The sequence below is a fragment of the Heterocephalus glaber genome, unplaced genomic scaffold (assembly GCF_053883595.1).
Source record: "Heterocephalus glaber isolate CG9 unplaced genomic scaffold, H.glaber_assembly_v1.0 deba00001606, whole genome shotgun sequence".
In the NCBI taxonomy this organism is placed as follows: Eukaryota; Metazoa; Chordata; class Mammalia; order Rodentia; family Bathyergidae; genus Heterocephalus; species Heterocephalus glaber.
The window spans coordinates 17,283,645-17,311,219 of NW_028258377.1; the positions used below are offsets into that span (position 1 = coordinate 17,283,645).

A 27,575-nucleotide genomic window follows, 5' to 3' on the forward strand; every position below is an offset into this window, starting at 1 on the left:
TGAGGTAGAAGTGGGCGCGGAGGAAGGGGCCGAGCCAAGGCGGTGGGTGGAGCGGCGAAGGGGGCGGAGGCTGGGCCGCTGCGGCCGAGCGGAGCGGCGCGCCTGTCCAGAGCTTGGCGGCGGCGGCGCCTGAGGAAGCGGAGGAGGCGGCGGGCCCGGACGAGTGCCCGGAGGTGGCGGACGAGGCGCCGGGGGTCCCCCATGGGCGGGTGTGTGGGCGCCCAGCACGACTCCTCGGGCAGCCTCAACGAGAACTCGGAGGGCACCGGAGGTAGGTGAGCGCCAGGGGGCAGCCTCGGCCCCCCATTGTTCCCGGCCAGGCCCGGCCACCTGTCCCGACCCCCGCGGCCGCGCAGACCCCGCACCCTTTGTCATCTGCTGCTCCACGTCACCCCCGCGCTCCGCTTCCGGCTGCCCCGCCGTCTGCGGGGGTAGCCCTGCCCTCCCGCCGCGGGAGAAAGTCCCCTGCGCGCCGGGGACGCAGCGCTCGGCCTCGCTGGCCGCATCGCCCGGCTCGGGAAACTCGGACCCGAAACTGCCCTTCTGGCCACCTCACTCCCTCTCCAGCCCTTTTAATTATTCAGGAACAGGATGGCGGCGCTGGGGTTGCAGAAAAGCGGATTGATGAGGGGTGGCGAGGAGCGGGAGAGAGCCTACTGCGTTCCCTCCGACGGGCCCCGCCACATCTCTCTCCGCACCCTTCCTTGTTCAGCAGAGTTGGCTGGGCTCAGCTTTCCCGAGTTTCAGATGACAGCTGCCCTGGTTGGTTCCAATTTGGCCATTTAAACCTGCGAGTTTCTGGAGCTCGGGTGGAGGAGTCTCAAGTGGCCCCGGGCATTACATTGAGGCGGGGGCAAACTCTCCTCGAGTAAAATGCGACTTTTTGGACTGGACTGGGGTTTGGGGCCAGTGTCCTGTTGGATTGGCCTCATCATATTCCGATTCCCCTTACATAAAAGGAAAATATGTAAAATAAAGGTACAAACTCATGAGAGTGAATTACCCAGTATAGGATCAGTTCTTTCAAAGTTTTTTTTTTTTAATAACGTGGAATGCGCTTCTTTAGCTTTATGATAAATAGCTATGTGCTAACAGGTATTTTAAATTTGCTTTATTGGTAGTTGTAGTATGTGGCAGAATAATAACAAAATTAATTCTACCTTAAGTGACCTATAAAGTGCTGAGTCTGTTCTTTAGTATGCGGAGAGGTTAGAATGCTTTAGTTAAAAGAATAGCTTTCAGGAGGAGCAAAGAAAGGGTGGTTTCATTTCGACCTGATGCTAAGGTGGTGCGGCCCATATTTGTAAGTTTCTAAACTAAATTGGGACATAGATGGGATTACAACTTCTTAATTTACTAACGTTTAGATCAGTTGCTTGCCCTATCACTTAAGCTCTGCCCATGAACAGTGTGTGCCTAACTTTATAGCTGAATTTCCTGGATTACATGATGTTCAGTCATGCCACTTCATTAAAATTTGGGTATCCTTATAATCCTGGACAGATAATGTGAGAGCTCAGTACACGTTGTCGTGAAAACAAGAGTCCCTGAAAATGCTACTTTATAGTGCATTTCATGTTACAGCATAGTCAATTGGTGGCACACTAATGAGATCCTCACTGGAAATAAAGGTAGAAAATAAAGGTCCGATTTAAAACAGTTTTGGGTTAAGGTCAAAGACATTTTTTGTGTAGTTGAGGTGATCATTAAGGGTACCCAAGAATGTTAGTACTTGTAGTGTTTTAATTTTTTCCACTCATGTTAAAATTGTAATAAATATTTTTCTCTTCTCTGTAATAAACTTGAACCAATTTTTTGAAGACTACCAGGCATTGTTAGTATGGAATTTTAAAACTATGAAATCGTGCATTTGGGTAATTTATTACCAGTGGTATCCAGTTAGATAGCTATAGTATCACTTTCTTTGAGTATTAAGTTCTTTGGACCATAAACACTGCTATACTTTTCCAAAGAAAAGTTTAAATAAAAAATATCAACCACCACAATTCTTTATTTTTTTCTGGAGGGTATTACCCTGGTATAACTGGGGTGGGAGAATGGGGTGTGGGATAAAAGGATTATTCCTGGAATTTAATTATGTATCCCCTTACTCTCCATCATGGTCATAATAGTTAAGAGTTAATTGTCATTTAATGAAATTAGCTCAGGTGTGTGTTTCAGGTTAAGTTGTTAAAGAGTTCTTTTTGGGAGGAGGTGCAAAGGGAAAGACTTTTTCCTGAAGATGTTGCTATGCATCCTTAGCTTTTCATATATACAATGGTGATTAGTAGTTTTAACTTGGATATATTGTTGCAAAAATTCTTGTTATCAACATGGGAGTATTGAAATTATGAACATAATTGTATGTTTATCAAGAAAAGCTTCCTTATTAGGTGGATTACTTTTCCGAAGGAATTTGGGGAATTTTTCCAAAAGATCATAGAATATGCAAATGAGTTAGTTTACATTATAAGATTCTTATTACCTAGTTTCGAATCATTTAGTATATTCCTCTGGCATACCTTGGCTATAATTCAGATTTGCTTTTATAAATGTCTAATTTATACCTGTTAGGTCTATCCTAGAAGCTGTGCAAGATTATTTGACAGTTCTCTCCAAGCTTTTATTTTCCTAGAATTTTCCATTGTGTTGACATTTTTAGACAGCATATTTTGCGTGGTTCTTTAGTTTATTACAATGACAGTGTGATGCAGGTGTTGGCCCTTCAGAGCTCTAGACAAAACTTTTAGCCATGGGATTTGCTAAGGAATTAAATCCCTTATGTTTTTTGTTTGTTTTTTGTTTTTTTGAGACAGGGTGTGCGCCACCACACCAGGCAATTTTTTTTTGTACCAGGGATCGAACTCAGGACCTTGCACTTGCCAGGTTGGTGCTGTGCTGCTGAGCTACATCCCTGGCCCTTATGATTTTTAAAATAAGAAATATGTAGGGAGAAACTAATAATTAAAGACAGCCAATAGGCTTATTTTCTAAATTCACTTTAACGAGAGTAATGATGTGTAAAGTAAGTATTCACTTGGTGGGCATGTCATTTATTCTGTACATTCAGGGATATTCCAAGAGAATTGGCCCAGTGATCACAAGTTTCCACATTTATGGGAAGATAACGAAATGCTGGACATCCATTGCTGTAGTCTTTTTCAGAGTATCTTGGGAACATCACAAAATTCTTTTAGATATTCATTTATAGCAGCCTTACAGACACCTACTTGATGAGTAACAGTAGTTTTTTTAATAACAGCTACCATTTATCTGGTATTTATTATATAACAGGTCTTGTGCTAAGGAATTAATAAATTCTCTCATTGAGGCCTCAACAAACCCATGAAGTAGATAGTTATCTATTTTATAGATGAGGAGGTTGAAGCTCAGAGAACTTAAAAAACTTGCTCAGTATTATGTAGCTCATGCATGGCGATACATTTAAACCAAGGCTACAATCAAGTGTGTGAGTTTCGGGCCGGGGATCTAGCTCAGTGGTTCTGGCGCCTGCCTTGCAAGCACAAGGCCCTGAGTTCCCGAGTTCAGTTCCCGGTACCAAAAAAAAAAAGTGTGAGTTTCTCCTTTCCCTCCTTCTCTCCCTTTTTTTTTGTTTCATTTTATAAAATTGTGGTAAAATCTAACATAAAATTTGCCATTTTAACAATTTTTGAAATGTTTAATTCCAAGACATTAATTATATTCATAATGTTATACAACCATTACTGCTGCCATTTCCAAAATTTTTTATCATTCCAAACAGAAACTGCATCCATTAAACAGTATGTCTTGCCTTCTTCGTTCAACCCTTGGTAACCACTAGTCTTTACCTTGATGAATTTGCCAATTCTAAATGTTTCATACAAATTGAATCTCAGTATTTGTCTTTTGTATTTTATTTCATGTAGCATATCTCCCAGGTTCATCTTAGTGTAGCATGTATCAGTGTATAGTCTTCTTTATGGTTGAATAATATTTCATTGTATGTACTACATTTACGTTTACCTCTTCATCTGTTGGTATACATTTGGGTTGTTTATACATTTTGGTGTAAATAATGCAGCTGTGACTCTTGATGTACCAGTATCTGTTTTGACTACATTTTCAGTTCTTTTGGCTGAATAACTAGGAGTGGCATTGTTGGGTGGGTGGTATGGTAATTCTATGTTTATCTTTTTGAGAAACTGCAGTCTTTTTCCCACAATAGCTGTATCATTTTATATTTCCACTAGCAATGTCTTCACCAACTTTTGTTTTCCATTTTTTAATCACAGCAACGCTAGTGGGTATGAAGTGATATCTCTTGGTTTTGATTTGCATTTCCCTAGTGAGTAGTGTTCTCAAACATCTTTACTTGAAATTGGTAGCCATTTATATATATTTTTTGGAAAAATTTCTGTATAAGCCCTTTGCTCGTTTTTTTTAATTTATTTTTTTTGGTGCTGGGGATTGAACTTGGGTCCTTGCACTTTCGAGGCAGGCAGTGGAACCACTGAGCTAAATTCCTGCCCCTTTGCTCATTTTTTAATGGGATATTTGGATTTCTTTTTCTGAGTTGTAGGAATTCTTTACATATTTTGGATGTGAAATCCTTATCAGATTTATGAGTTGCAAATATTTTCTCCCTTTCTGTCTTCCTTCTCTTTTTTTTTTTTTTTTTTTGGTACCGGGGATTGAACTTGAGTCCTTGCGCTTGCGCAGCAGAAGGTGAAACCACTGAGCTAAATCCCCGGCCTGTCTTCCTTCTCTTGATGGTACCCTTTGACGTATTAAAGTTTGTAAATTTAATACAGTTCAATTTATGTTTTACTTTTATTGCCTATGTTTCTATTTTGAAATATATATATTTTCTTCATTGATCCCTTACAAAGAATAAAGGTTTAAGCTGAATGTGATGCATGTGCTTAGAATCCCTTGGGAGGAAGGGTGAGATAGGAGGATTGAAAGTTTAAGACCAGCACGGACCACATTTGTGAGACCCTGTCTTAAAAAAGTAATAAAGATCTAGAACCAGTAATTCACAAATCTGTTAACTAACATTTGCTTTTTAAGCTGTGATTAGAAAACTTTTATTTCCTCTGTCTGATTCGGGGAAAGGTTATTAGCAGTGAAATGTTTTTGAAAACTTGGCAAGACTAATCCATAAACCTACTTAAACCCCCTATTCCTAAGGATTCCATTCCTAAGGATTGAACCCAGGGCCTTTGCATTGAGCTACATTCCCAGATTTAGTTAGTTATTTATTTATTTAGAGACAAGATCTTAGTGAGTTGCCAAGTTCCCCAGGCTGGGCTTGACCTTGCAGTCTTCCTGCCTCAGCCTTGCAGAGTGTTGGGATTATAGGCACACACCACCATACCCAACACCTGCCTACTTCGATTTCTTCCTCAAGAGATGATGGTTGTGTTTTCCAGGGGATCATTTTACAATCCACAAACATCAGGTACCCACAGAATGCCCTCTGTTGTATTAGTCCAAAAAAGGAATCGTGCTCCTTTTCCTTACACCCAAATCCTTTTTCTAGGAAAGCATAGTATGCACACATGAAACAACCAAAACACTGTAAACAGAAGATACTGAAATATATAACTGTGTAAGTGCTAAGGGAAGAAAGAAAAATAATCTCAGCAGCATAGAGTTAGAGAAGCTATTTAAAAGTGATCACGGTAAACTGGTTTTTAAGATATATTTCATGTTCTTCATGGACTGATAGGACACACCAGATGGAGAAATAGATATGAAGTAAGGCTTGAAAGTGGTTATAAATGATACATACATTGGGTAGTGGTTAATAAAATAGCTGCCTTGGTTAGAGCAGAGTGGCAGGAAGTCAGACTGGACAATTAGTGACTAGCAGAAAGATTAATCACCTGACACCTGGTGCAAAGACTATACTGACTGCTGTGTATTCAATAACTAAGAATTGAACCATTATATATTAGTTGGAATTACAATGTTGGGATGGTCCTCTGCCCTCAGGAATTTACACTCTAGCACTTTGCAGACTAAAAAGTATGGTCCCTGGAACAACTTTGGCATTGCCTGGGAGCGTTTTGAGGCCCACCCATACATGTGTCCTGCATCAGAGCCTACGTTTTAACAAGATCTTCAAGTGATTCCTTTGCACATTAAAGTTTGAGAAATACTGGCACAGAAATAAGAGACTAGAATGAGGAACCCATGGAGGGTGGATTTTGCATGAGTTGGTGATTTTTTGGATGTAGGGATAGAGAAGAGAAGAAAAAATCATTTCATGTTTGTGAACCTGGGTGACCAGAAATATTGAGTTGCACAGCAGAAAGGGAAATCTGAGGGAAGCCATAGTTGATGTTCTATAAACCTTAGTATGATGTTTTATATGTTACAGTGTAGAGAAAAATGTTTAAACAGAGATATCATTTAGGATAGTACACAAATTTATGAATAGAACTCCATAATATTCAAGATTATGAATGTGGGTTTGGAATTGGCTAAGGGAAGTTGACTGAAGGCATAAACTGACTGTAATCAGAAAGTGAAAGAGGCATAAAATACTAAGAACTGAGTTATGAGAATTTCACAAAAGGTAGCAAAATGAGAGAAATCACCTTTATGGGCTTGACATGTAATAGGTACTTAGACTGAATTTTATTGAATTATTGGGAAGTGGGAAAACAGGTATCTATCTGTTAAATGGATAGATCTGATTGGTTTTGATCAGATCATTCTTATAATTCAGAAAATCATTTGATTCAGTAGCTTTTCATTATAGTTGTGTTTGGAGAAATTGAAGCCATAGTTTGTTACTTATATTTTAAAACAAGATAGATTTTGTGGGCATCCAACCTCACAATATTTCCATTAGCCCTTTTGAGCTTGGTGTGGTTCAGGACACATTGTCTACAAGACTTTGTTTTTGAAGAATATCATGTACGCCTTTTCCTTCTGTATTTTCTGTAATACCCATGTATTCTACATTGCTTGTAACTGGGTTGTTTATCGAACTTTCTTAATATTTCTGTTCTTTGGGTGTGCCTATAACAGTGAATCAAAATTGAGAATAAGATTTACTTTCCTCTTTGACAATAGAAGTAAAAGCTCTTCATATTTCCTTCATGTTTCATATTCTCATAAAAGACCTCTGGGTCTTTATGAGAGATGCATAAAATTTCATACCATTTTGGAAAGAGATTTATACTGTGAAATATGGGATATTTACTTGATGTAAAGCAGAAGTTGGCTAATTTTATTGGGAAGAGTGAAGTTGGGAGTAAAGACCAAAAATGAAAATAGGCAGTAACGGGTATAGGTTGGAAAAACAGTAGTACCCAGGGTGTATACATTCTGGAAGGTACAGAAAACTGAATCATCTTTGGAAAGATTTTATCATTGGTATTTACAGTAAAAATGGACAAGGGCCACTTTAACTGTAACTGCTACCTAATCACCTAACTTCCTTTGGGGTAGTCCCCCTCTGTTTTAAATTTTCTGTCAAAGAATGGAGGTCTCAGTCAAGATGATCTTGGAATTTATTTTGGAAGCTGTTTTAAAAGAAAATTCTTGCTATGGATATTAAATGAGACTTTTCTTTTCTAATTTTAATTTATTAATAAGTCAATTATTGATAATGTATTAAAGTTTGAGAAGTTTTGCGAATCAGCAGAAACTTAAAGCCATTAGAAATAATAGGAATCTTCATTCTTCTGAGTTTTAATAGTCCTAGTGTATGACACTTCTCTTTCTTTTGGACACATTTAAATAGGTGGGTTTTATACTTAAACCTAATTTTGTTACTATAAATGCAAAGCTTTCCTAGCACCTCACTAATAGTATTTTATTCAGGTGAATTTTCTAGTGAGAATGATTAGAGAGTGTTAATCACTAATAAAACGTTTTGCTTTTACATTAACAGATTAGTTACAGCTCTTGTGACTTTTGAGCAAAACAAATTCTTGTTGCAAGAAAGCATTAGGTTGATATAGGTTAAGCAGTATGATCAAATTAACTGGACATTGTAATCAATTTCTGATTTATTGATTCATTTTTTTCTTACTGCAGACCATCTGCATGGTTTGTCTTCATTTGATGGGCCACTGCACCTGATTCTTCCCGCTTTCTGCTTTGGGCAGTACTGGGCTACCAGCAGGCTCCTCATGATTCACTGGTAGTTCAAGGACCATAGGTTGAAACTTTACTAACCCATATGTAAAGATGCATGTGTGTTAGCGAAGAACAATCAGCATATATTCTTGCATCAGTTACTTTGACTCTAGGTCAGCAGGAATCAGGTTTTTTTTTAATATATCCATATATCGAGCTGAGAGGTTAAATATTGTTGAGTATACATTGGGTGTTATAATGCCATATTTCTGCATGTTTGCAGTAAAACTTTTAGAAGTTTCCATTAAAGCTGTTTTTAGAAATGGAATTTCTGTTGAAGTTAGACATCTAAGAAAAACAAATATTTACCTGTGAAAATAATTTTAAATGAATTTTACTTGAGCATGAGGTCTTGTTAATGAACATTTGCTCAAGACTTGACTGAGTAATTTTTAAAATTTTATTTTGTGGTGCTAGGATCAAACCCAGGGCCTTGAGTGTGCTATGTAAGTGCCTTACCATTGAGCTACACCCTCAGCCCTTGACTAACTACTGAGCTTTCTGATTAAGTTCTTCTCAAGAAAACGTTTAGATAATTTTATGCATTTATTATAGATGGAATTCAGATATAAGCAAGGTAGCTTCTGTGCTTGTGGGGTATATAACAGGAACATTAAAGAGATAGCAGTGATGATGGGTGAATCTTTCAGAGACTGAGTACCAAACTGCAACCCACTTATTTATTACACAGTGCCAACACTGCAATTAAACTTGGATACTGAGGTTTTAGTTTACAAGAAACTCATACATTAACATCTTTTGTCTTAAAAGAAAAACACAATAACATGCATGCTATAGGTTCACCACCCCTGGAATAGAGTAACACATGGTCAAGTTCATTCACTTATGAATCTACCTTCAACTCAGGGCAGATACTCTATTTGTTAGGTGAGTTAAGTGTTTCTTCCTGAAACCTTTTTTTTCTCTTTGAGATGGGGAACTTGCTCTATTGATTAGCTGGTCAATAGAACTTGTGGGCTCAAGTGATACTCTTTAGCTGGGACTACAGGCACATGCCACCACGCCAGGCTTTTCCTGAAACTTCAAAATAGCCAGCTTTGTTGTTTTAACTCCAAGTGCTTGAAGCCTGCTTTAATTAGAGTTACAAATAAGGCTGGTTCTGTGATACCAAGAAACTTATGGTCTACTAGAAGAATCATTCGTTGAAATAATTAGGTAAAGTTCTAAGTCTTTATAGCAGTGAAAACAGTATTAGAAAACTCAAGGAGTACTGGGAAACAAGGTCAGAACACTTCACTGAGGATATACTATAAGACGGTTTTATAAAAGGTGGAGATAATAATAAAAGTATTGTTTGCAGAGAAGATTACTTGTCCAGAGATATGAAAAAACAGCATTTTAGAAGACTGTTAAGATTGTGGTGGGGATAGATGAAGTGTGACTTAGCAATGTATATTGTCAGATTTGGGGAGGCATAACTGCCATAATCAATAGACCAAGTGGTAGGGCAGTATTATTTGAGATACCAATTAAATTATTTATTTGTGCTTCTAGCATTCATTTCTGACAATGCTACATTTTTTTCTTTCTTTCTTTTTTTTTTTTGTTTGCATTTTTTCCTTTTGGTCCCAGGGATTGAAATTGGGACCTTGCACTTGCAAGGCAGGCAGCGGAACCACTGAGCTAAATCCCCGGTCCTACAACGCTGCATTTTGCAAGGTCATTTCACACAAAGTTCTGATATACTAGATTGTTACAGTCTAACAGATTTTTATTGTCTGATTTAAAGGCATAATCATATTAAGCATTAAAGTATGTTTAACTTTTTTACATGTACATGTGTGTCTCTTTGGTCCCAGTTTTCTGGCAAGTACAAAGAGTTTGGGCTAATATTTTGCAGATCTGCTTGGGTTTTGATCTTGTTCTGAGAAGGGGCCTACATTTGTGGTACTTTGTGTTTAGTTTCTTCTGTTGTTCTTGAAAGGAATCAGTCGATTAATTATCTTTACCAAATTGCATCTGATTCCTATTTCAAACCTTTTCAATGACAGTTTTCAACCATATTGAAGACTAGTACAGTAAATGTGTGTGTGTATAAATAGATATTTTAACTGAAAGTCAGTGTGGACATTAAAACACTCCACATATATGTATCTCTTAAAAATAAAGCTCTTCTGAGCCAGGGAATTAGCCCTGTGGTTCCGCCACCTGCCTCACAGGCTCAAGGTCCCAAGTTCGATCCGATACAAAAAATAAATAAAACTCTTCTATATAACCGAAATACTGTTATTACTCCTAAGATTGTTCTTCATGTTCTCCAAGGACTAGTCCATAATCAGAGTTTCCCCATTGTCTCAAAAATCTTTTATAGCTTTTTTTGTTTTTATTTTAATTTTTTTGGTACTGGGGATTGAACTCAGGACCTTGCTCTTGCAAGGCAGGTACAGTGCCACTGAGCTAAATCCCCAGCCCTTTTGTTTGTTGTTAAAATCAGATCTTGTCAGTATATTTAAACATTGGATTTGTTTGTCTCTTCAATTTAAGTCTAGAACAACTCTTCCTTCCCTTTTTCTTCCCATGGCATTGACTTTTTTTTTGAAGAATCTTGTATATACCATAATGTAGATTTAGGTAGGGTTAATTTTAATGGAAGGTGATTGTTCACTGGGCTTTAGTGGATCTACACTCATACTGTTTTCTTCTGCTGTCTTCCAACATCAGAGTAATCTTTCATTACTAAATGAGTCTGAGCTGGGTATGGTGGCACACACTTGCAATCCCAGCACTTGGGAGGCTGAGGCAGGAGGATTGCTGAGTTCAATGCCAGCCTGGGCTATGTAACAAGACCCGGTCTCAAAAAAAAAATCAAAACCAAAACAACAACAAACAAGCCCAAGTCAGCCCTTCTTATTCCCCCCCCCCGAAATAATCTGCTACCCTTTGAATTTCCATTTATTATTTTTATAGAGTACTTCCCTCTTTCTACTCCTACTTTCAAAAATAATATATCATGGTCATTTTTATACATTTATCTTAGAATGTCAGCTGCACTGGACAGAGACTTTGGTACTCTTAATGCTTTAGGTTCAGTTAACACTTGACTCTAACCCATCTTTGACTTTATAATGGTTCTGGAGAAAAAGTAATATTTTCTTTTGTGTATATGGGTGTGTAGGGCTGGGTCTCAGACCCAGGACCTCAACCACTGTGCTACATTTCCAGCACAAAAGGAATATTTCCTTGATACAAGCTTTACTTGATTTTGAAACAGGAACTTCATTAAATAGGACCAACCACAGAGTCCTTGAAAGCTAGTTCTGCCTATCCCTGCATTTCTATATCTGCGACCTTAAATAAATCACTTGACTTCCTAAGTTTTTAGACTTTTTTGTTTCTTTGTTTTGGTTTTTCTTCTTCTTTTCACTACAGGGAATTGAGGCCAGGCTTTTGCACTGAACTGTGGTCCTCCCCCCATCTTAATTTTTTATTTTGTGGCAGGATCTCACTGAGTCACTAAATTTCCCAGGCTGGGCTCATACTCCTGCTTTGAGTGCTGTGATTTATAGGCATGCACCACCATGCCTGGCTGGTTTTTAGTTTTTTTAGCATGCTGCATGAAATCAGCAGATACAGACTTTTATAGCAATGTTGCTTTCTTTTTTAGGTATGTCTCACATTTAACACATTGACCTATAACTCATATCAGCCTCAGCATTTTAATTTCCTTTTATTTTCAGTCAGTAAAGGCCTGGTTCACCCAAAAAACTAAAAAGAATTGATTTGATCTCATAAAGTTTTGTAGGTGATTTTTTTTTTCATTCACCAGCGCTATCAGATATATTCAAAAGCTAAACATGATAGTTTACAGTGTGATAGCGAATATTTCCACTGATCATTGTTCATTTATTCTGTTAAAATTAGACCATACATAGCAGGTACTTCTGAGCTTGCTATAGCATTTAATGGGGACTAAGCATTCATGTGTTAATTTGCTCATTTGTACAGTTTTATGTGAGTAGATATAAATGTACCCATATTAAAAGACACTGCTGAGTTATGGTTTTCCCAATCAGTAACACATCTGCAGAAAGTTCCCTAAATTTCATGAAAGGCAAGAGATGCTTCATCTCAGTGTCTTCACAATCAGTTTAACTTAGCATAAGCTAACAGTTCATCTCATGATGATTCTTAGGTTTGAAATTTAACATTGTGGAACTTTTGATTATAGTTCTTAAAAGTACGAAAATATATTTTATAAAGTAATCTGACTCATGTTTATGAAACTGTTCCCTTGGGTTCTTTGGAGCCAGTTTTATAATTCGTGTGACAAGATCCTAGTAGAAATCTTTACCTAACAGTTTCAGTTTTTCTTTACCCTGAGGTGTAGGATAGTGTGTTGGGCATTGCGTTATGTATTTGGAGTTTCATAAGATTATTCAAGGAATAGTATTATAATTAAATTTATACAATGTAAAGAAAATGCTACTCTAATTCTAATGATGAGAAAACTGTTTAAGAAAAAGCATTAAAAATAGCAAAGGAGGCTGGGGATTTAGCTCAGTGGTTCCGCCTCCTGCCTTGCAAGCAGAAGGACCTGAGTTCGATCTCTGGTACCAAAGGGAAAAAAAAAATAGCAAAGGGATCAGAGTGGTGACTGTGGCTATACCACTAGCTGCAGTCTGGTTACAGATTCTGGAAGTTTGTTTGCTCCTGTCTTCGCCCCTGCTTCCAGTTCATTTTTCCCAGGAATTCAAGGATAAAGAATAAGCCCTCAAAAACAAAACCCTATAGTCTGTCTCTTAGAGAAATTTTGGCTTTGTAATGTGCTGTGTAAATGAAGTTGTCTCATTATTTATGATAATGTAATGTAAGCCTTACCTCTTAGTACTTTTTGGTACTGAGGATCAAACTCGGGATCATGTGCTTGCGAGGCAGGCAGCAGAACCACTGAGCTAAATCCCCGGCCCACTTCTTAGTATTTTTGAAGCTGGAAATGCAGCTTGTTGCTAGAAAAGCAACTTGGTGCTGTTAGGTCTACTTTTGCTACCTCTTACTTATCTTCCTTTTCCCCCTCTTTTCTTGGGCATAAAATAACCTAGCTCTTTGCTAGAATTGGCAACTCAGTCTTATGTTTAACCTTGGGAAATCCAGACAGGAAGTACTTCATGAAAAAATGCCTGGTTCGCCCTGGGATGTAGCTCAGTGGTGCCGTGCCTGCCTGGCAAGCACAAGGTCTTGAGTTTGATTCCCAGTACCAGAAAAAAAAAAAAAAAAGCCTGGTGAATGAGCAGTATTTGACAGGTTTGTCTGTGGTTTATAATGGAGGAACCAGATTATGAGATACTGAGAAGAATCTGGTAGGTGAGCTCTGGTACCTGCCATGTTTGTTAAAACCTGACCATTGCTTATGAAGAACACATTAGGTCAAGAGGAAGTGGAATTCTGGGTTGTCAGTGGAAGTCTTCGGATCAGAAGAGTGAGTCATAGCTTTTTCCTGTTTCGTCACTTTGCCCTGTTCCCTTTACTTGGAATGTAAATGATGTGATGCATTTATTATAGTTCTTAAAAATAATGTGTTTCCCCAGTACATTATTTTAAACATTGCTTTTAGAAAATGTTTACTTATTTCTGTCTTTTTCCAGAACGTTGTAAGCTCTGTGAGGGCAAGGACATTATCTGATTTATTCTTTGCTGTTTCCCTAGTATCTGGTATAGTTCTTAGTATATTTACAATAAATAGTTGTTGATTGAGTAAGTAACTGAAATAAATGGACAGTTGTGACTTATCATTTGGAGAATGAAGTTTACTAGTTGGCTTTATTTCATTTGATTTTGGAAATTATTTTATTACTAACTGGTTCACAATAATTAACTCTGGGACAGATTCTTATTTGGCCATTTGACAAAAGGAGGCAGTGACCCAATTTGCTTGTTTAGGTCTCCCTATTTATTTTGTGTTTAATTGCAAACATAGTGGTAATTTGGCTTGATTTGGATATGAACAGTAAGGTAATTATATTTATAGCTCATCCAGCCCAGTAGAATTTTGTTAGGTTGCCATTCTGCTGACTCAGTGCTTACATTGAGTGAAGTAGAAATGCAGATTTCATATGCACCCGATATGGAGTGCTATATAAATAGAAGTAATGAAACCACTTTTTAAGAATTACATGAATTTAGGAGTGTGTGGCGTGTGTGATCAGTCTTTGGCAGGTATTTTGGGGACTGCTGGAGGAGAGCGAGAATCTATTATTATTATCTGCTGGAGCTGGTTTTGTTTTTTGTTTTTTGTGTTTTTGGTACCAGGGATCGAACTCAGGACCTTGCGTTTGTAAGGGAGGCGGTGGAACCACTGAGCTAAATCCCCAGCCCTGGAATTGGGTTTTTGAAGTACTTTGCTAAGGGCTAATTTCACTCTTGGAGCAGAACTATTCACCTTTTATCTTTTACCTTTTTTTTTGGTACTGGGGATCAAACTGGGGGCCTTGCGCTTTCAAGACAGGCGCCGGAACCACTGAGCTAAATCCCCAGCCCTTATCTTTTACTTTTAAACCACATTCCTTTGTATTAGTTTTCCTGTCCCTGGGATACAATATCTGACACCCACAATTTAGAGGAGGAAAGATTTAGTTTAGCTCATGGTTTCCAGGAGATTCAGTACATGGTTAGCAGGGTCCAAAGAAGAAACTTCATGGAGGAAGGTCATGGCAGCGTGGAACTGCTTAGTTCATGGTGCCTGGGAAACAGAGCTGGGGAACAGTGCCAGAGAGGAATGGACCAGACACCATATATAGTACCCAAGACCATGCCTCTATAATCCACCCAGACATACCTAGGAGTATGCTTTACTAATCTACTAGACGTTTCTTTTTTTTTCTTTTTTTTTTTGGTACTGGGGATAGAACTCAGGTCCTTGTGCTTTCAAGGCAGGTGCGGCACCACTGAGCTAAATCCCCAGCCCTGCTAGATGTTTCTTAATCCACTGAAGTTGGTATGTCAGAATTGACAGTCATCTACGTATTAGAATTGTTTACAGCATTGTATTTTAGGGGGAAATGTATTAAGTATGCCAGTATAACTTTAAAATGTATAACAGTTTAAGCTTTATAGCATGTATAATTTTTTATAACACATGCTTTGTATTGAGATATTTACTGATTTTTTGTTTGTTTGTTTGTTTGTTTGATTTGGTACTGGGGATTGAACTGAGAACCTTGTGCTCGCTGGGCAGGCAGCAGAACCACTGAGCTAAATCCCTGGCCCTTTACTGATATATTTCATGATTTTTGTCCTATTTTTGTTTATTAAAATCTATGACTATTGTTTGCACAGCAAATATATGCCAGGTATACCTAATAACATACTTGTATGTAAATAATACAGTGGTTTATATGTAATGGATAAGTAATAAATAATTGCTGAATTAGTGGATATTATTGAAGTCATGGCTTTTCATTTGTTCAAGCTTCACAGGTATAATTAACCAGTCAGAAAGACTATGATTGTTTTGGGGGTTTTTTGGGGTTTTTTTGGTACCGGGGATTGAACTCAGGACCTTGCACTTGCGAGGCAGTCGGCAGAACCACCGATCTAAATCCCTGGCCCTACATACATTTTTTGACTCTTTCAAAAATGACTTCCTTTGACTTTATGAAAAACTGATGTTAATATCACATTACTACAGAGGAAGAAATTGAGGCACAGAGAAATTTTGATCTGAGTGAGGAATAAAAATAGTAACCCAATTGTAAGTTCTATCTTTTGTTTAATTCAGTATTCTCGCCAAAGATGGTGAGGGTTTTGGGTTGACTTTTCTTTTCTTGCAGCAGAAGTGTATTTTCCTCATTGCAAGAAACATAGTTGAATAGATGTTGATAGAATGTGAGTTTTAATTTTTTGTGGGGGGGACAAGGTCTCTCTATGTAGTTCAGACTGGCCTCAAACTCACAGTGATCTTCTTGCCACAGCCTCCCAAGTAAAAGGTGGGTTTTAAAGAATCTTGTGCTTATATTTTGAAATGTAGATAACAGCAGTAAAAAATGAGGTGGGTCTTTGATTTTAGTCAACAAATTTTATTGGATTTCACAAAATCAAAATTTTGAGGTAAAATCTTAGTTATCTAACTGGACCAAACAGAAAAACAAAAAGATAATCTTGCTCATCTTTTGGGTCACTTCATTCAGTTATACTCTTTTCATCATTACCTCTGACTCCTATCCAAGCTCAATGTTTTCAGCTTAAAACTCAGTCTGTTCAGACTTGAGTAATTAGACTATGTGGGAAGACAAGTTTCTTTGAGGTCCTTAAGGTATAAGAAAGAAAGGCTTTGTCTGAGCTAAAGAAAGCATAATAAAATTTTTCTGCAATTGTGTTCTTAAGTCACTGTTAGTGGAGTACTGGGAAATCTTATAAAGTGGTGGTTGTCCCAAGGGATATGTTGAAGATTTCATGAAAGTGCTCTCGCATTTATTGTATCAGCATGTGGACATTTGGAACCACTTCCTGGCTTTAAAGCTGATGAAAGGAACAGGGGCTTACTTGCTTCCCAGAGTATCACTTTAAAGTGAGAGAGTGGGGGACCACCAGTGATCCCGTAATACATAGTTCCACTATCTAGATTGTACTTTTTCTGGTAGTCACCAGTCAATTCCTGGTTAGACAGTTACTCTGAAAATAATTTAAAGTTTATGTTTGTTACACAGTTTTTGGGTGTTTCGAGTATTGTGTTGCCCAAAATGAACAGACAGGAATATTGAACAAATCCTACTGTGAATCTGGTTTTTCCTACTCTGTGTGATGGTTGCATCGTGCCATGGATAGATGATTTATTGAATGACTCAGCTTAGTCTGCATGTCCTTTAAATTCTCATAATTTTGAAATGAAAAGTTGAGGTATACCACTACATAGAACGAGTAGGACTTAATGAAAAGGAACATGAGAAACAAAATGATACCCAGTACTTGGAGTGAAAAAAATTGAATGCGACGCTTAAGCTGTAACAAGAACTCTCAGTGGGAAGAATTGCTTATCTGTTGCTAGGTGAAATTAAGTGTAATAGTCTTTGAAGCAAGAAGATTATTACAATCTATAGTGGATTGATTCTTGGGGTAGAATACAGATCCTTGTGTGCATTTGTGTTTTTGTTTTCCACATGCCAACACTAAGTGTACTGACTGGTGAGCAGATAACCGAAAATAACTTTTTTTTTTTTTGGTACTGGGGATCGAACTTGGGATCTTGTGCTTGCAAGGCAGGCAGCGGAACCACTGAGCTAAATCCCCAGTTGAAAATAACTTTAAAAAAAAAAATGCTCTTTAGGCATTCTAAAAAAAGAACAATAAATAGGTACACAAGTTACACTTGAATGGTAAAAGTGTGAATTCTAAAAGTATTAGGTTTAGGAAGTTTAATCTTTTATCAGACAGTGACAAATTTTCATATAAAACATTGAGATTAAAGGAAATGAGGATGATGAAAAAATTCAGTGTCCACTGGGAAATAGTTCTGATTTAATAAGTTGGAAGTATGAAACATTTCCAAGTTATTTTTGTCATAAAATCTCAGAGAAAAATACTATAGCATTTTAATGAATAGGCAGTATTAATGATGTCTGCATTTACTTTTCCTGTGCTCTAAAAACTTATTCTAAAAAAAAAAAAAAAGCTTATTCTAAAATTGCTAAACTAAATCAATACCCAGTTAGAAGTTCAGATTGCAGCACTTGTAAGATTACTTTTCCCTTCTAGATAATAAAAGATAATAAAAGTTTGATTTTTTTTTTTTTTGGTACTGGGGATCGAACTCAGGTCCTTGTGCTTGCTCAGCAGGTGGCGAAACCACTGAGCTAAATCCCTGGCCAGATTTTATATTTTTAAATATATTATATATAAAATGGTTTGCAGGCACAATTCATTCTGGAAACATGCTTGTGATCCAAAGCACTCATATATCAAAGTGTCCTCAAGGCAAGCATAGTGGTGCACACCTGTAATCCCAGTACTCAGGAGGCTGAGGCAGGAGGATTGCTGTGATTTTGAGGCCAGCCTGTGCTACACAGTGAGTTCAAGGCAAGCCTGAACTACATAGCAAGACTCTGTCTTAAAAAAAAAAAGCATCCCCATAAGAAATAATGGAAGCTCAGATGATTCATTCCATAACCCAAAAATATTCATATAAAAATGATTATAATACTGTAATACAGTACAAAATAATAAAAAGGAAGAAATACAGAATATAAAGAAAAGTAAAAATATTAACCTGCACTTACCCATTTATTTGTTTGTTTTTTAAGAAAGGGTGTCACTCTGTAATCCAAGCTGGGCTTGAACTCATGGTGTAGTCCAGGCTGGCCTCAAACTCACGGTGATCCTGCCTCAGCCTCCCGAGTGCTAGGATTACAGGCATGTGCCACTACCCAAGGCTAACCTGCACTTAGCTTTGAAAACCTTTGTGTCTGGTGTGAGGAAGATGAGAGAGGAGGGTTATTGTATAGGACAACTTTCACTATCACTAATGGAACCACTGCTATCTATTGGCTCAGTGGAATCTTTCTTTTCATGCAACTTTAACAAGGAACCTATCTGATGACACTTGCTTCCTTTTTGAGAATTTCATGGAAATCTGACATTGCATTGTTGTTAAATTTGTCAGTCACTGGTACAGCCTTATTTGGATGGTGCTTTTCTATAGAATTTTGCACTATTTCCCGGATTTTACCAATTTCTCTAATTCATTTAAAGTGAGGAATTCCTCCACCTTTTTCTCTTCCTCTTCTGCAGATGAGATCGCCACAATCTCTTGCTGTTGGGAAATGATAACCCACAATACTGCAGAGAGAGACAGACAGAGATGGAGACAGAGATAGATGGAGGAGGGAGGGAGGAAAATGAACCATTGGCTCAGTTGTGATCATGGGACATTCAGCATCACCTACTATTGGTATTCCAAAATATCGCTCATTTATCAGTTTAAAATTTATTAGAAATGTTTGCTTATCTTGTGGAACACTCAGAACAAGTTACTTGCAATCCAATATTTTACTGTATATATAATATACATAGTGAATATAACATATATATTCACAGTATGCACACATACTATATATATACATACACAATATACTTGTACTACATATACATAATCTGTAGTGATTTCCCTTTCTCTGCTATCTGAGAATTAAGATTACAGTCATTTTTACAATATTTATTTATGTATTTATTCTACAGTTCTGGGAATTGAACCCAGGGCCTTGGGCTTACTAGGCAAGTGCTCTACCACTGAGCTACATTGCCAGTCCCATTTAGAGCTTTTAGAATCTTTCTGGAAAAAAGAAAAATGTCCCTTTAAAAAAGTATATTTCAGAAAGTCACATTTATCCTACCACCTAACAAAACACTTTTGTGTTCCTCCTTTCAGATGTATACAGTGTGTGTGAGGAAAAAAATGAGATAAAATATTTAGAGAAATACAAAGCGCTTATTGAGGTCAAGGGAGCTGTAGCTTCTAGAATTTGACTTTACTAGTGTTTCAACTATGGGAATGTACTAGTAGGAATGTCATTATTAGCTTTTTGTTGTGGGAGAAATTGAGAGTATGTTTTCTAAAACTGTCCTTTCTGACTGTTTTTAAAATTGGGCATTAAAAGTTAATGTTGAGGGCTGGGGATTTAGCTCAGTGGTTCTGCTGCTGGCTGCACCAAATGCAAGGTCCAGAGTTCAATCCCCAGTACCCCCTCCAAAAAAAAAAAAGTTAATGTTGACATCACAATTATCCACATCCCAGGATTTAGAATGTAGGAGCAAAAGAAATGTCCAACTAATAATGGGCAAGTTTCTTAAAGCTTTTTTTTTTTTTTTTCTGGTATCTGGGATCGAACTCAGGACCTTGCTTTTGCGAGGCAGGTGGCAGAACCACTGAGCTAAATCCCCGGCCCTCTTAAAGCTTTTATATGGGAAGTTTACAAAAATATAGTATTTCTTATTGCTAGTACTTTGTTCTAAATAGTATAGAGTTAAACAAGCTAAAAGTAAAGCTTAGAATTTTGTAATGGCGATAGCCACAGATGTAGTTTAAGCAGATTGTGACATCCATGATATCTAACACTAATTTTTTAGTATTTTGTTACTTTGATTGCTTAAATCAAAATGCCATTTTCATTATAGCTTTGTAGAGAGAGTGGGAGAGAAAATTGACATTAGAGTCTCAGTTCTGCTATATGTATTTTATGGTAAAATCTTGGACAAGCCAGAATACCAATATATTCTGTGGCTCTATTGAAGATACTCTTTTAGTTTTATCCATTCTTTTTTTTTTTTTTTTTAATTCTGGGGATTGAACTCGGGTCCTTGTGCTTGCGCAGCAGGCGACGAAACCACCGAGCTAAATCCCCAGCCCGTTTTATCCATTCTTAAAAGCAAGAGAGATTTCCCTGCACTTAGAAATCTGTTCATTAAAGGAGGATTCGTAAATGAATGTAATATCAAGTAAAATATATTTACCTACTTTTTTGTCGGCTTTTAATGAACAATAGAATTCCCCAAGTATAGGAAAAAAATTAATATTCAAGAGACTTAAGGAGTGTTAGTGTCTTTCTTAGGAAACAGGATTTTCTTTGGTAGGAGGCTTAGGTAGGTACCAGTATACTTTTGGCATTTGGTGTGAGCTGCTAGGAAATGGTTTGTTATTAGATCACTGCCAACTTCCTGTGCTATCCTAAATACTGGTTTACATTTTGGAAATCTAATGAAGCTCTAAAATCTTACAGATGGATTGATAGATAAACAAGCTTACTTTAGGAGAGTGGTAAAAGCCCAGGTCCATGTTGAACATTGATTCATGTAGCTCATAGCCATGAGGTAGAATCATCTTACAGTTAAGAATATGAACCTTGGAGTCAGTTTGAGATTGAATTCCTGCTCTGCCACTTAGCTGTATAGTATTTGATAATTATTTAATGGACCTTTGTATTTTTCTTATGTGCCAGGCACTATTCCGTTTGAGAAATGCTACTTCATTAAATACTTATAACAAGCCTGTGAAATATTATTGCTATCCCTCTTATGTTCCTCCTTACTTCTAGCAATGTATTTTACCTCTTTATTTTCAAAATCAGTCATACTTCAATACTAATAAAAATTTTAATTTTCTCATTTTAAAATGGAGATCACAGTAGGATTATTGTGGAGTCTCAGTGGGACAGAAATAGCACTCTGTACAGTAAGTATTCATTATTGGCTATTATATTTTTCCAAGAAATGCAACATTTTGTGGCAAGCCACTACCTGCTTTACTTGTGATATAACAATTGCAGGATTAGTTGGATGCGGTGGCAAACACCTGTACTCTTGCACACACAAAGCTGAGGCAGGAGGATTGCCATGAGTTCGAAGCCAGCCTGGTCTACATAGTGAATTCAAAGCCAGCCTAGACTATGTAGCGAGACCCTGTTTCAAAAAACAAAAAAAATTGGAGTAGTAGGTAACATTCCCTTCAAGGTATTATACTTCCTTGTTATTCCTTCTTGGTTATTCCTGAAGAATACTGAGTTGTTTAAAGAAAGCCTCAAAAGATTCAGACTCAGCACCCTTACAGTGTCCTGAGATTTTAGAGTTAAGTGATATGGGTTAATGTCATAATTACTCTCCCAGATCTTAATTTATGTCACGACTCAAATTTCCATTTTTTTCTGGTACCTGGGTTCGAACTCAGGACCCTGTGCTTGTGAGGCAGGCGGCGGAATCACTGAGCTAAATCCCCGGCCCTCAAATTTCCTTTTAACTTTAATAGTGACTGGAAGCTAGGTGTGATGGTACATACTTTAATCCTACCACTCTGGGAGGCTAAGGCAGGAAAATTACAAGTTTGAGCCCAGCCTGGGCAGTTTAGTAACTTGAGAACTTGTCTCAAAATTTAAAAAAATAAAAAGACCTGGGTTGTAGCAAAGGCCCTAGGTTCAGACTCTAGTACCACACATAAAAATAGTAATAATGACTGGAAATGGCAGAGGAAGATAATAGAATAGGTCTTTCCAGCAATTATCCTCACACAGAAACATGAGTTTGAACCACTATTCAGGCATGAAAATAGCTTCATAAGACCTAAAGAAACCAGATAAGAGATCATAGTGGTAGCTTTCTGAAAAGACTCATTGAGAGGATAGGAAGGGCAATTTTATATTACCTGCATCTCCCCTTCCCCTCTTGTGAACCCAGGCCGCACAGTGTAGAGAGATAGGATTCATTTGTGAGAAAGGAAAGTGAGCAGGACTTTGGCCTGGACTCCAAAACTTGGCCCACCACAGTAAAACTCAGCACTGACAGATCCCCATAATCCTATATTCCAGGCAAGTATGCATAGACAGCCTTCAGATCCAGCATCAACCATGACCATACAGCCCTAGGTTTAAAGCTTGAGTGGCAGACTTAATCTCTTGTGTCTGTACCATCACTGGGCCAAGCTCAGCAGCTCCAGTCTTTGGAAAGCTGTGAGTACTGTGCTGGCAGCTCTTGATTTTGTGATCATCCCAGACAGCCTGCTTTGTATCTCTGTGTAGCCTAACTTTTGAAGGGCTTTCCAGATAAAACCAGTCTGAAAAGACTGAAATAAATACCTATACAACACAAGCATCAATGCATAACCATAAGGATCAAGGACAAGCAGGGAAGCATGGCATCAGCAAAGTGACAAAATTAAATGCCCATAATAGACCCTGAAGAAATGGAAATATTTGAATTGCCTGTGAGTTCAAAGTAACTGTTTCAAGTAATCTCATCAAACTTCAAGAAAATACAGAGAACAAATTCAGGGAAATCAGCAAAACAAGGTGACCAAAATAAGAAATTTAATAATATAACAAAATCTTGAAAGTGAAAAATATAGTAAAATTTAAAATGCAGTAAAGAACATCAGCAGAACTTATCAAATAGGAATCTGTGAACTCAAAGACAAGATTTTTTTTTTTTCATTACTGGGGATCGAACTCAGGACCTTGCGCTTGTAAAGCAGGTGCGGTGCCACTGAGCTAAATCCCTGGCCCAAGACAGATTTTTGAAAATATACAACCAGAAAAGAAAAAGAACAAAAAGGGTGTGGGTGAATGTTTACAGGATTTACGGGACAGCATAAAAAGTGCAAGTGTTTGAGTCATGAGAGTTCAAGAAGGGATAAAGGGGGCCATGGATTTAGCTCAGTGGTGCCGCTGCCTGCCTCACAGGTACAAGGTCCTGAGTTCAATCCCTGGTACCAAAAAACAAAACAAAAAAAGAGATAAAGGAATAAACCTTATTTAAAGATACAGTAGCAGAAAGCTTTTTGAACTTGGAAAAAGATGTAAATATCCATATACAGGAAGGTACAAAATCTCTAGTCACATTCATTCCAATCATATTCTCAGAACAGAAGCAGACTGTCAAAAATCAATGAAAGGGCCAGGGATTTAGCTCGGTGGTTCTGCTGCCTGCCTCGAAAGCTCAAGGTCCCAAGTTCGATTCCAGGTACAAAAAAAAAATCAATGACAGAGGATCCTAAAAACGAAGAGAATTTCACCGCTTGCTGTGCAAGCACAAGGACCTGAGTTCATTCCCTGGTACCAAAAACAAAAAAACAAGAGAAAAGCAAGTAACAGATAAGTGACTTCCAAAATTACTACTATCAACAAACTTCTCAGCAGAAACCTTTTGGGCTAAGTGAGAGCAGTGTATTTAAAGGGCTGAATGAAAAAAAAAAAATGCCAAAGAACAGCAGAGTTGTTCCTCTGAAATGAAGAGACTGTTCCAGACAGGAGTTGAGAGTTTATTATCACCAGACCTGTCTTGTTGAAAATGTTATAGAGCAGTGATGGTGAACCTTTTAGAGACTGAGTGCCAAATAGCAACCCAAAAGCTACTTATTTATTGCAAAATGCCAGCACTGCAATTAAAACTAAATACTGAGGTTTTTTTGATTTGGTACTGGGGCTCAAACTCAGGACCTTGCGCTTGCGAGGCAGGTGGCAGAACCACTGAGCTAAATCCCCGGCCCTAAATACTGAGGTTTTAGTTTAGAAAACAACTCTACATTAACACCTACTGTCTTAAAAACACAACACATAGATTCATGACCACTGCTATAGAGAGTTCTTAAGCTAAAAGAAGACATTAGCAACTAAAAAGAAAGCATAACAGTGTAAACCACTGGTAAATCTAAGTACACAGTAAAATTCAGAGTGTAAAAAATTAAAAGATGAAACTATTAAATGTAATAGCTGCAATGATTTAAAGTATGTGCCATATAAAAAGATGAAACAGCATAGAGTAGAAGTGTCAGAAGTTTTTCATTTTTGCAATCAAAGTTATTATTGGCTTAAAATAACCTGTTATGTATTTTTCAAGCCTCATGGTATCCAGAAAGCAAAAACACAGCACTGGAGAAAATCTTTACCACTTATGAAGATAACAAGCACAAAAGAAAGGATCTATACAAAATAGAAAACAAAATGACAGTCATAAGATCTTATCTATCAGTAATTAGCTTGAATGTAAATATTAAATTGTCCAATCAAAGGACAGGAGTAGCTGAATGGAATTTAAAAACCAGGACAACTACATGCAGTGTACCAGAGGCTCACTATAGACAGACTGAAAGTGAGGGAACAAAAAGTTATTCCATGGTAATGGAAACCAGTAACCAGAAGTATCCCTATTTATATCAGATAAAGAAGACATAACTCAAAAACAATAAAAAGATACATGATCATTTGATGATAAAGGGGTCAATTCAGCAAGAATTTATAAATATATATGCACTTACCAGAACACCTAAGTATATAAAGCAAATGTAGATCTGAAAGAAAGATTGCAATGCATAAACAGGAGTTTTGACATCCCACTTTCAGCAGTGAACATACAGACAATATAAGGAAAAATTGGACATTAAAAGTACACTTGACCAAATGGACCTAATATCTGTAATGATCTATCCAACAGCTGCAGAATACACATTCTTCTCAATTACTCATGGAACTTCCTCCAGTACAGCATATGTTCTACAAGTCTAAAGAAATTTAAGATTGAAATCATATATCTTTTTGTTGTTTTGTTTTGTTTTGTTTTGTTTTTTGGTACCAGGGATTGAACTCGGAACCTTGTGCTTGGGAGGCAGGTGCTGGAACCACTGAGCTAAATCCCTGGCCCTGAAATCATATATCTTTTTGAACACACTGGTATGAAACTAGAAGTTAATCGAACTTCATTGAGTTCACAGATGTACAGAAGCTAAACAGCATGCTCCTGAACAATTAATAGGTTAATTAAGGCATTAAAAGGGAAATGTTAAGGCCCAGGGATTTAGCTCAGTGGTTTCGCTGCCTGCTGGGCAAGCGCAAGGACCCAAGTTTGATCCCTAGTACCAAAAAAAAAGGGGGGGGAAATTTTTAAATCTCTTAAAATGAAGATGAAAATGTACCAAAACCTGTGGGATACAGCAAATTTAGTTCTAAGAGTGATGTTTATAGTAGTATGTTCCTACATATCCAAAAGAAGTTTTGCAACTCAAGAAATTAGAAAGATAAACTAAGCCCAAAGTTAAGTAGAAGGAAGGAAATAAAGATCAGGGCAGAAATGAAGTAAAAACTAACAAGTAATAGAAAAGATAAAACTAAGAGTTGGATTTTGGAAACAATCTATAAATTTAGGTGAACAAAAGGCTCAAAGAAATTAAAAAGGAAATATTACAATTGATACCACAGAAGGATTTAAGAGACTTATGGACAACTCTATACCAACAAATTGGATAACATACAAGAAATGGATAAATTCATTGACATATACAATGTTCAACTAAATAATGAAATAGAGAATCTAAACAGACCATTAAAGAGTACAATTTTTTTTTTTGGTACCGGGGATTAAACTCAGGACCTTGCACTTGCAAGCCAGGCGGCAGAACTACTGAGCTAAATCCCTGGCCAAAAGAGTACAAAATTGAGTCAGTCATGGAATGACATTTGAGAAGAGCCATGAATCATGGAAAGGAGTGATTGAAAGACAGGAAAATCTTGATGGCAGAGTGGTGAGCAGCAGAGAAAGAGCCTCTCTGAGATTTGGTGTCCTGACACTGGAATATAGTAGCACGAGGAGGAGGAGGAAGGTGGGTCCCTGGAACCCAGAATGGATCTGAGGCAAGAATTGAAGTCTACCGGGAGAGTGAAGAGAGACTTTAATGAAGAAGAGAGAGGTATCAAGTAGTGCTCTCTCCCAGAGCCTGGACTCTTGGCAAGGGAATGGTGGGCTGAACCTGCAGGCTCACGGTGACTGCTGAGACACCATAGGAGAGCAGTGGACACAATGGACTGCAGTGGCTGGTGAGTTACCCAGGTTCAGACCTCACCCAGGAGAGGGTGATCGACTGGTAGCCATCTTGGAGAGGGACCAACTGAGTTTGGAATTTAGAACAGCTGGGGGAGGACTCCATCTAGTGGCTCATGGTGCCTTGGTGTGGGTGCTGAGTGGGAGGTCAAGGAGCAGAGTTCAAGCTGGCAGGAGACAGGCTGTTTTAGGCTCAGTGATTCTGGTTCCAGCCTCAGGCAGAAATTGGCCTAAACTTTATGGGAACTAATTGGATAAGCAACTGGGATTATCCACTACCCCACTGTGAAGCTGCAGCTAGCTTGCTGGGATTAATCAATTTGGCTCTGGACTCTGTTTGCCCACATTGCCTAACAGTAACAGCAGAGACACACCTTGAATTGTATTTTTTTGGGGGGGGGTACCAGTTTGGGGGGCGGGGATTGAACTCGGATCCTTGTGCTTGCAAGGCAGGCAGCAGAACCACCGAGCTAAATCCCCAGCCCTTGAATTGGATGTTTTTGTGTTTTTTCTTTTTCCTTTTCTTTTTTTCCCCCTCCTTTCTAGTTCTTGTTTTATTTTCCTTTTTTCTTGATTATTTGAACATGGTTTCTAGTTTTTGTTCCTTTCTTGTTTTTATTTTTTCCTTTTCTCTTCCCCACCTGTCCTCTTTACCAGTTTTCTAAAGTTTGTCCTCCAGCCTTGCTTCTGATCTCTTCCTCTTCTGTGTTTGTTTTTTTACCTCCCAAGTCTTCTCTTTTAAGTCTTTTCTCCTAAGGGAAAAATTGCTATATTAAGGGTCACAGCTTGTCATTTTCTAGGCTGTATTTGATGCTATTGTTATTGTCGGTTGTACTACTTTAGCCAAGCTGACATAATTGTGCTAATCAGTTGTTTCTCCTGGTATACCAAGATTGAGATTGCCTAAGGATCTTAAAAAAAACAAACCAAAAAACCCCTATAGGTGAGTGCCACAGGACTGGTAGCTGGGCCAAATAGGCAGCAATTTCTCATCCCCAATAAATTCAAGAGGTAGGATCCTGTAACAGACTCAAAACCTGAAAACTAGCTACACTTGGAAGATGCTTCTGAGAAGTAGTCATTTCCTAAGGTTTCTAACTGGCAATAAAGCTACTTGCCATAAACAATTTACA

The 27,575-nt window shown here is 37.8% G+C and overlaps 1 protein-coding gene across 2 annotated transcripts in view; it reads left to right on the top strand.

Moving 5' to 3' along the window:
• Positions 1-35: 35 nt before the first annotated feature.
• Ubtd2 (ubiquitin domain containing 2) overlaps positions 36-27,575 on the top strand; it is an 81,989-nt gene continuing 54,449 nt past the window's right edge. Inside the window, exon 1 of one of the 2 annotated variants that reach the window (XM_087194834.1) lies at positions 36-275. Coding sequence is in view for 1 of the 2 variants with exons in the window: in XM_004836379.4 (XP_004836436.1) it covers positions 202-271 (70 nt within the window). In the remaining variant the exon portion in view is untranslated. The remainder of the gene's footprint in view (positions 276-27,575) is intronic. The other variant, XM_004836379.4, reaches the window with a different exon arrangement.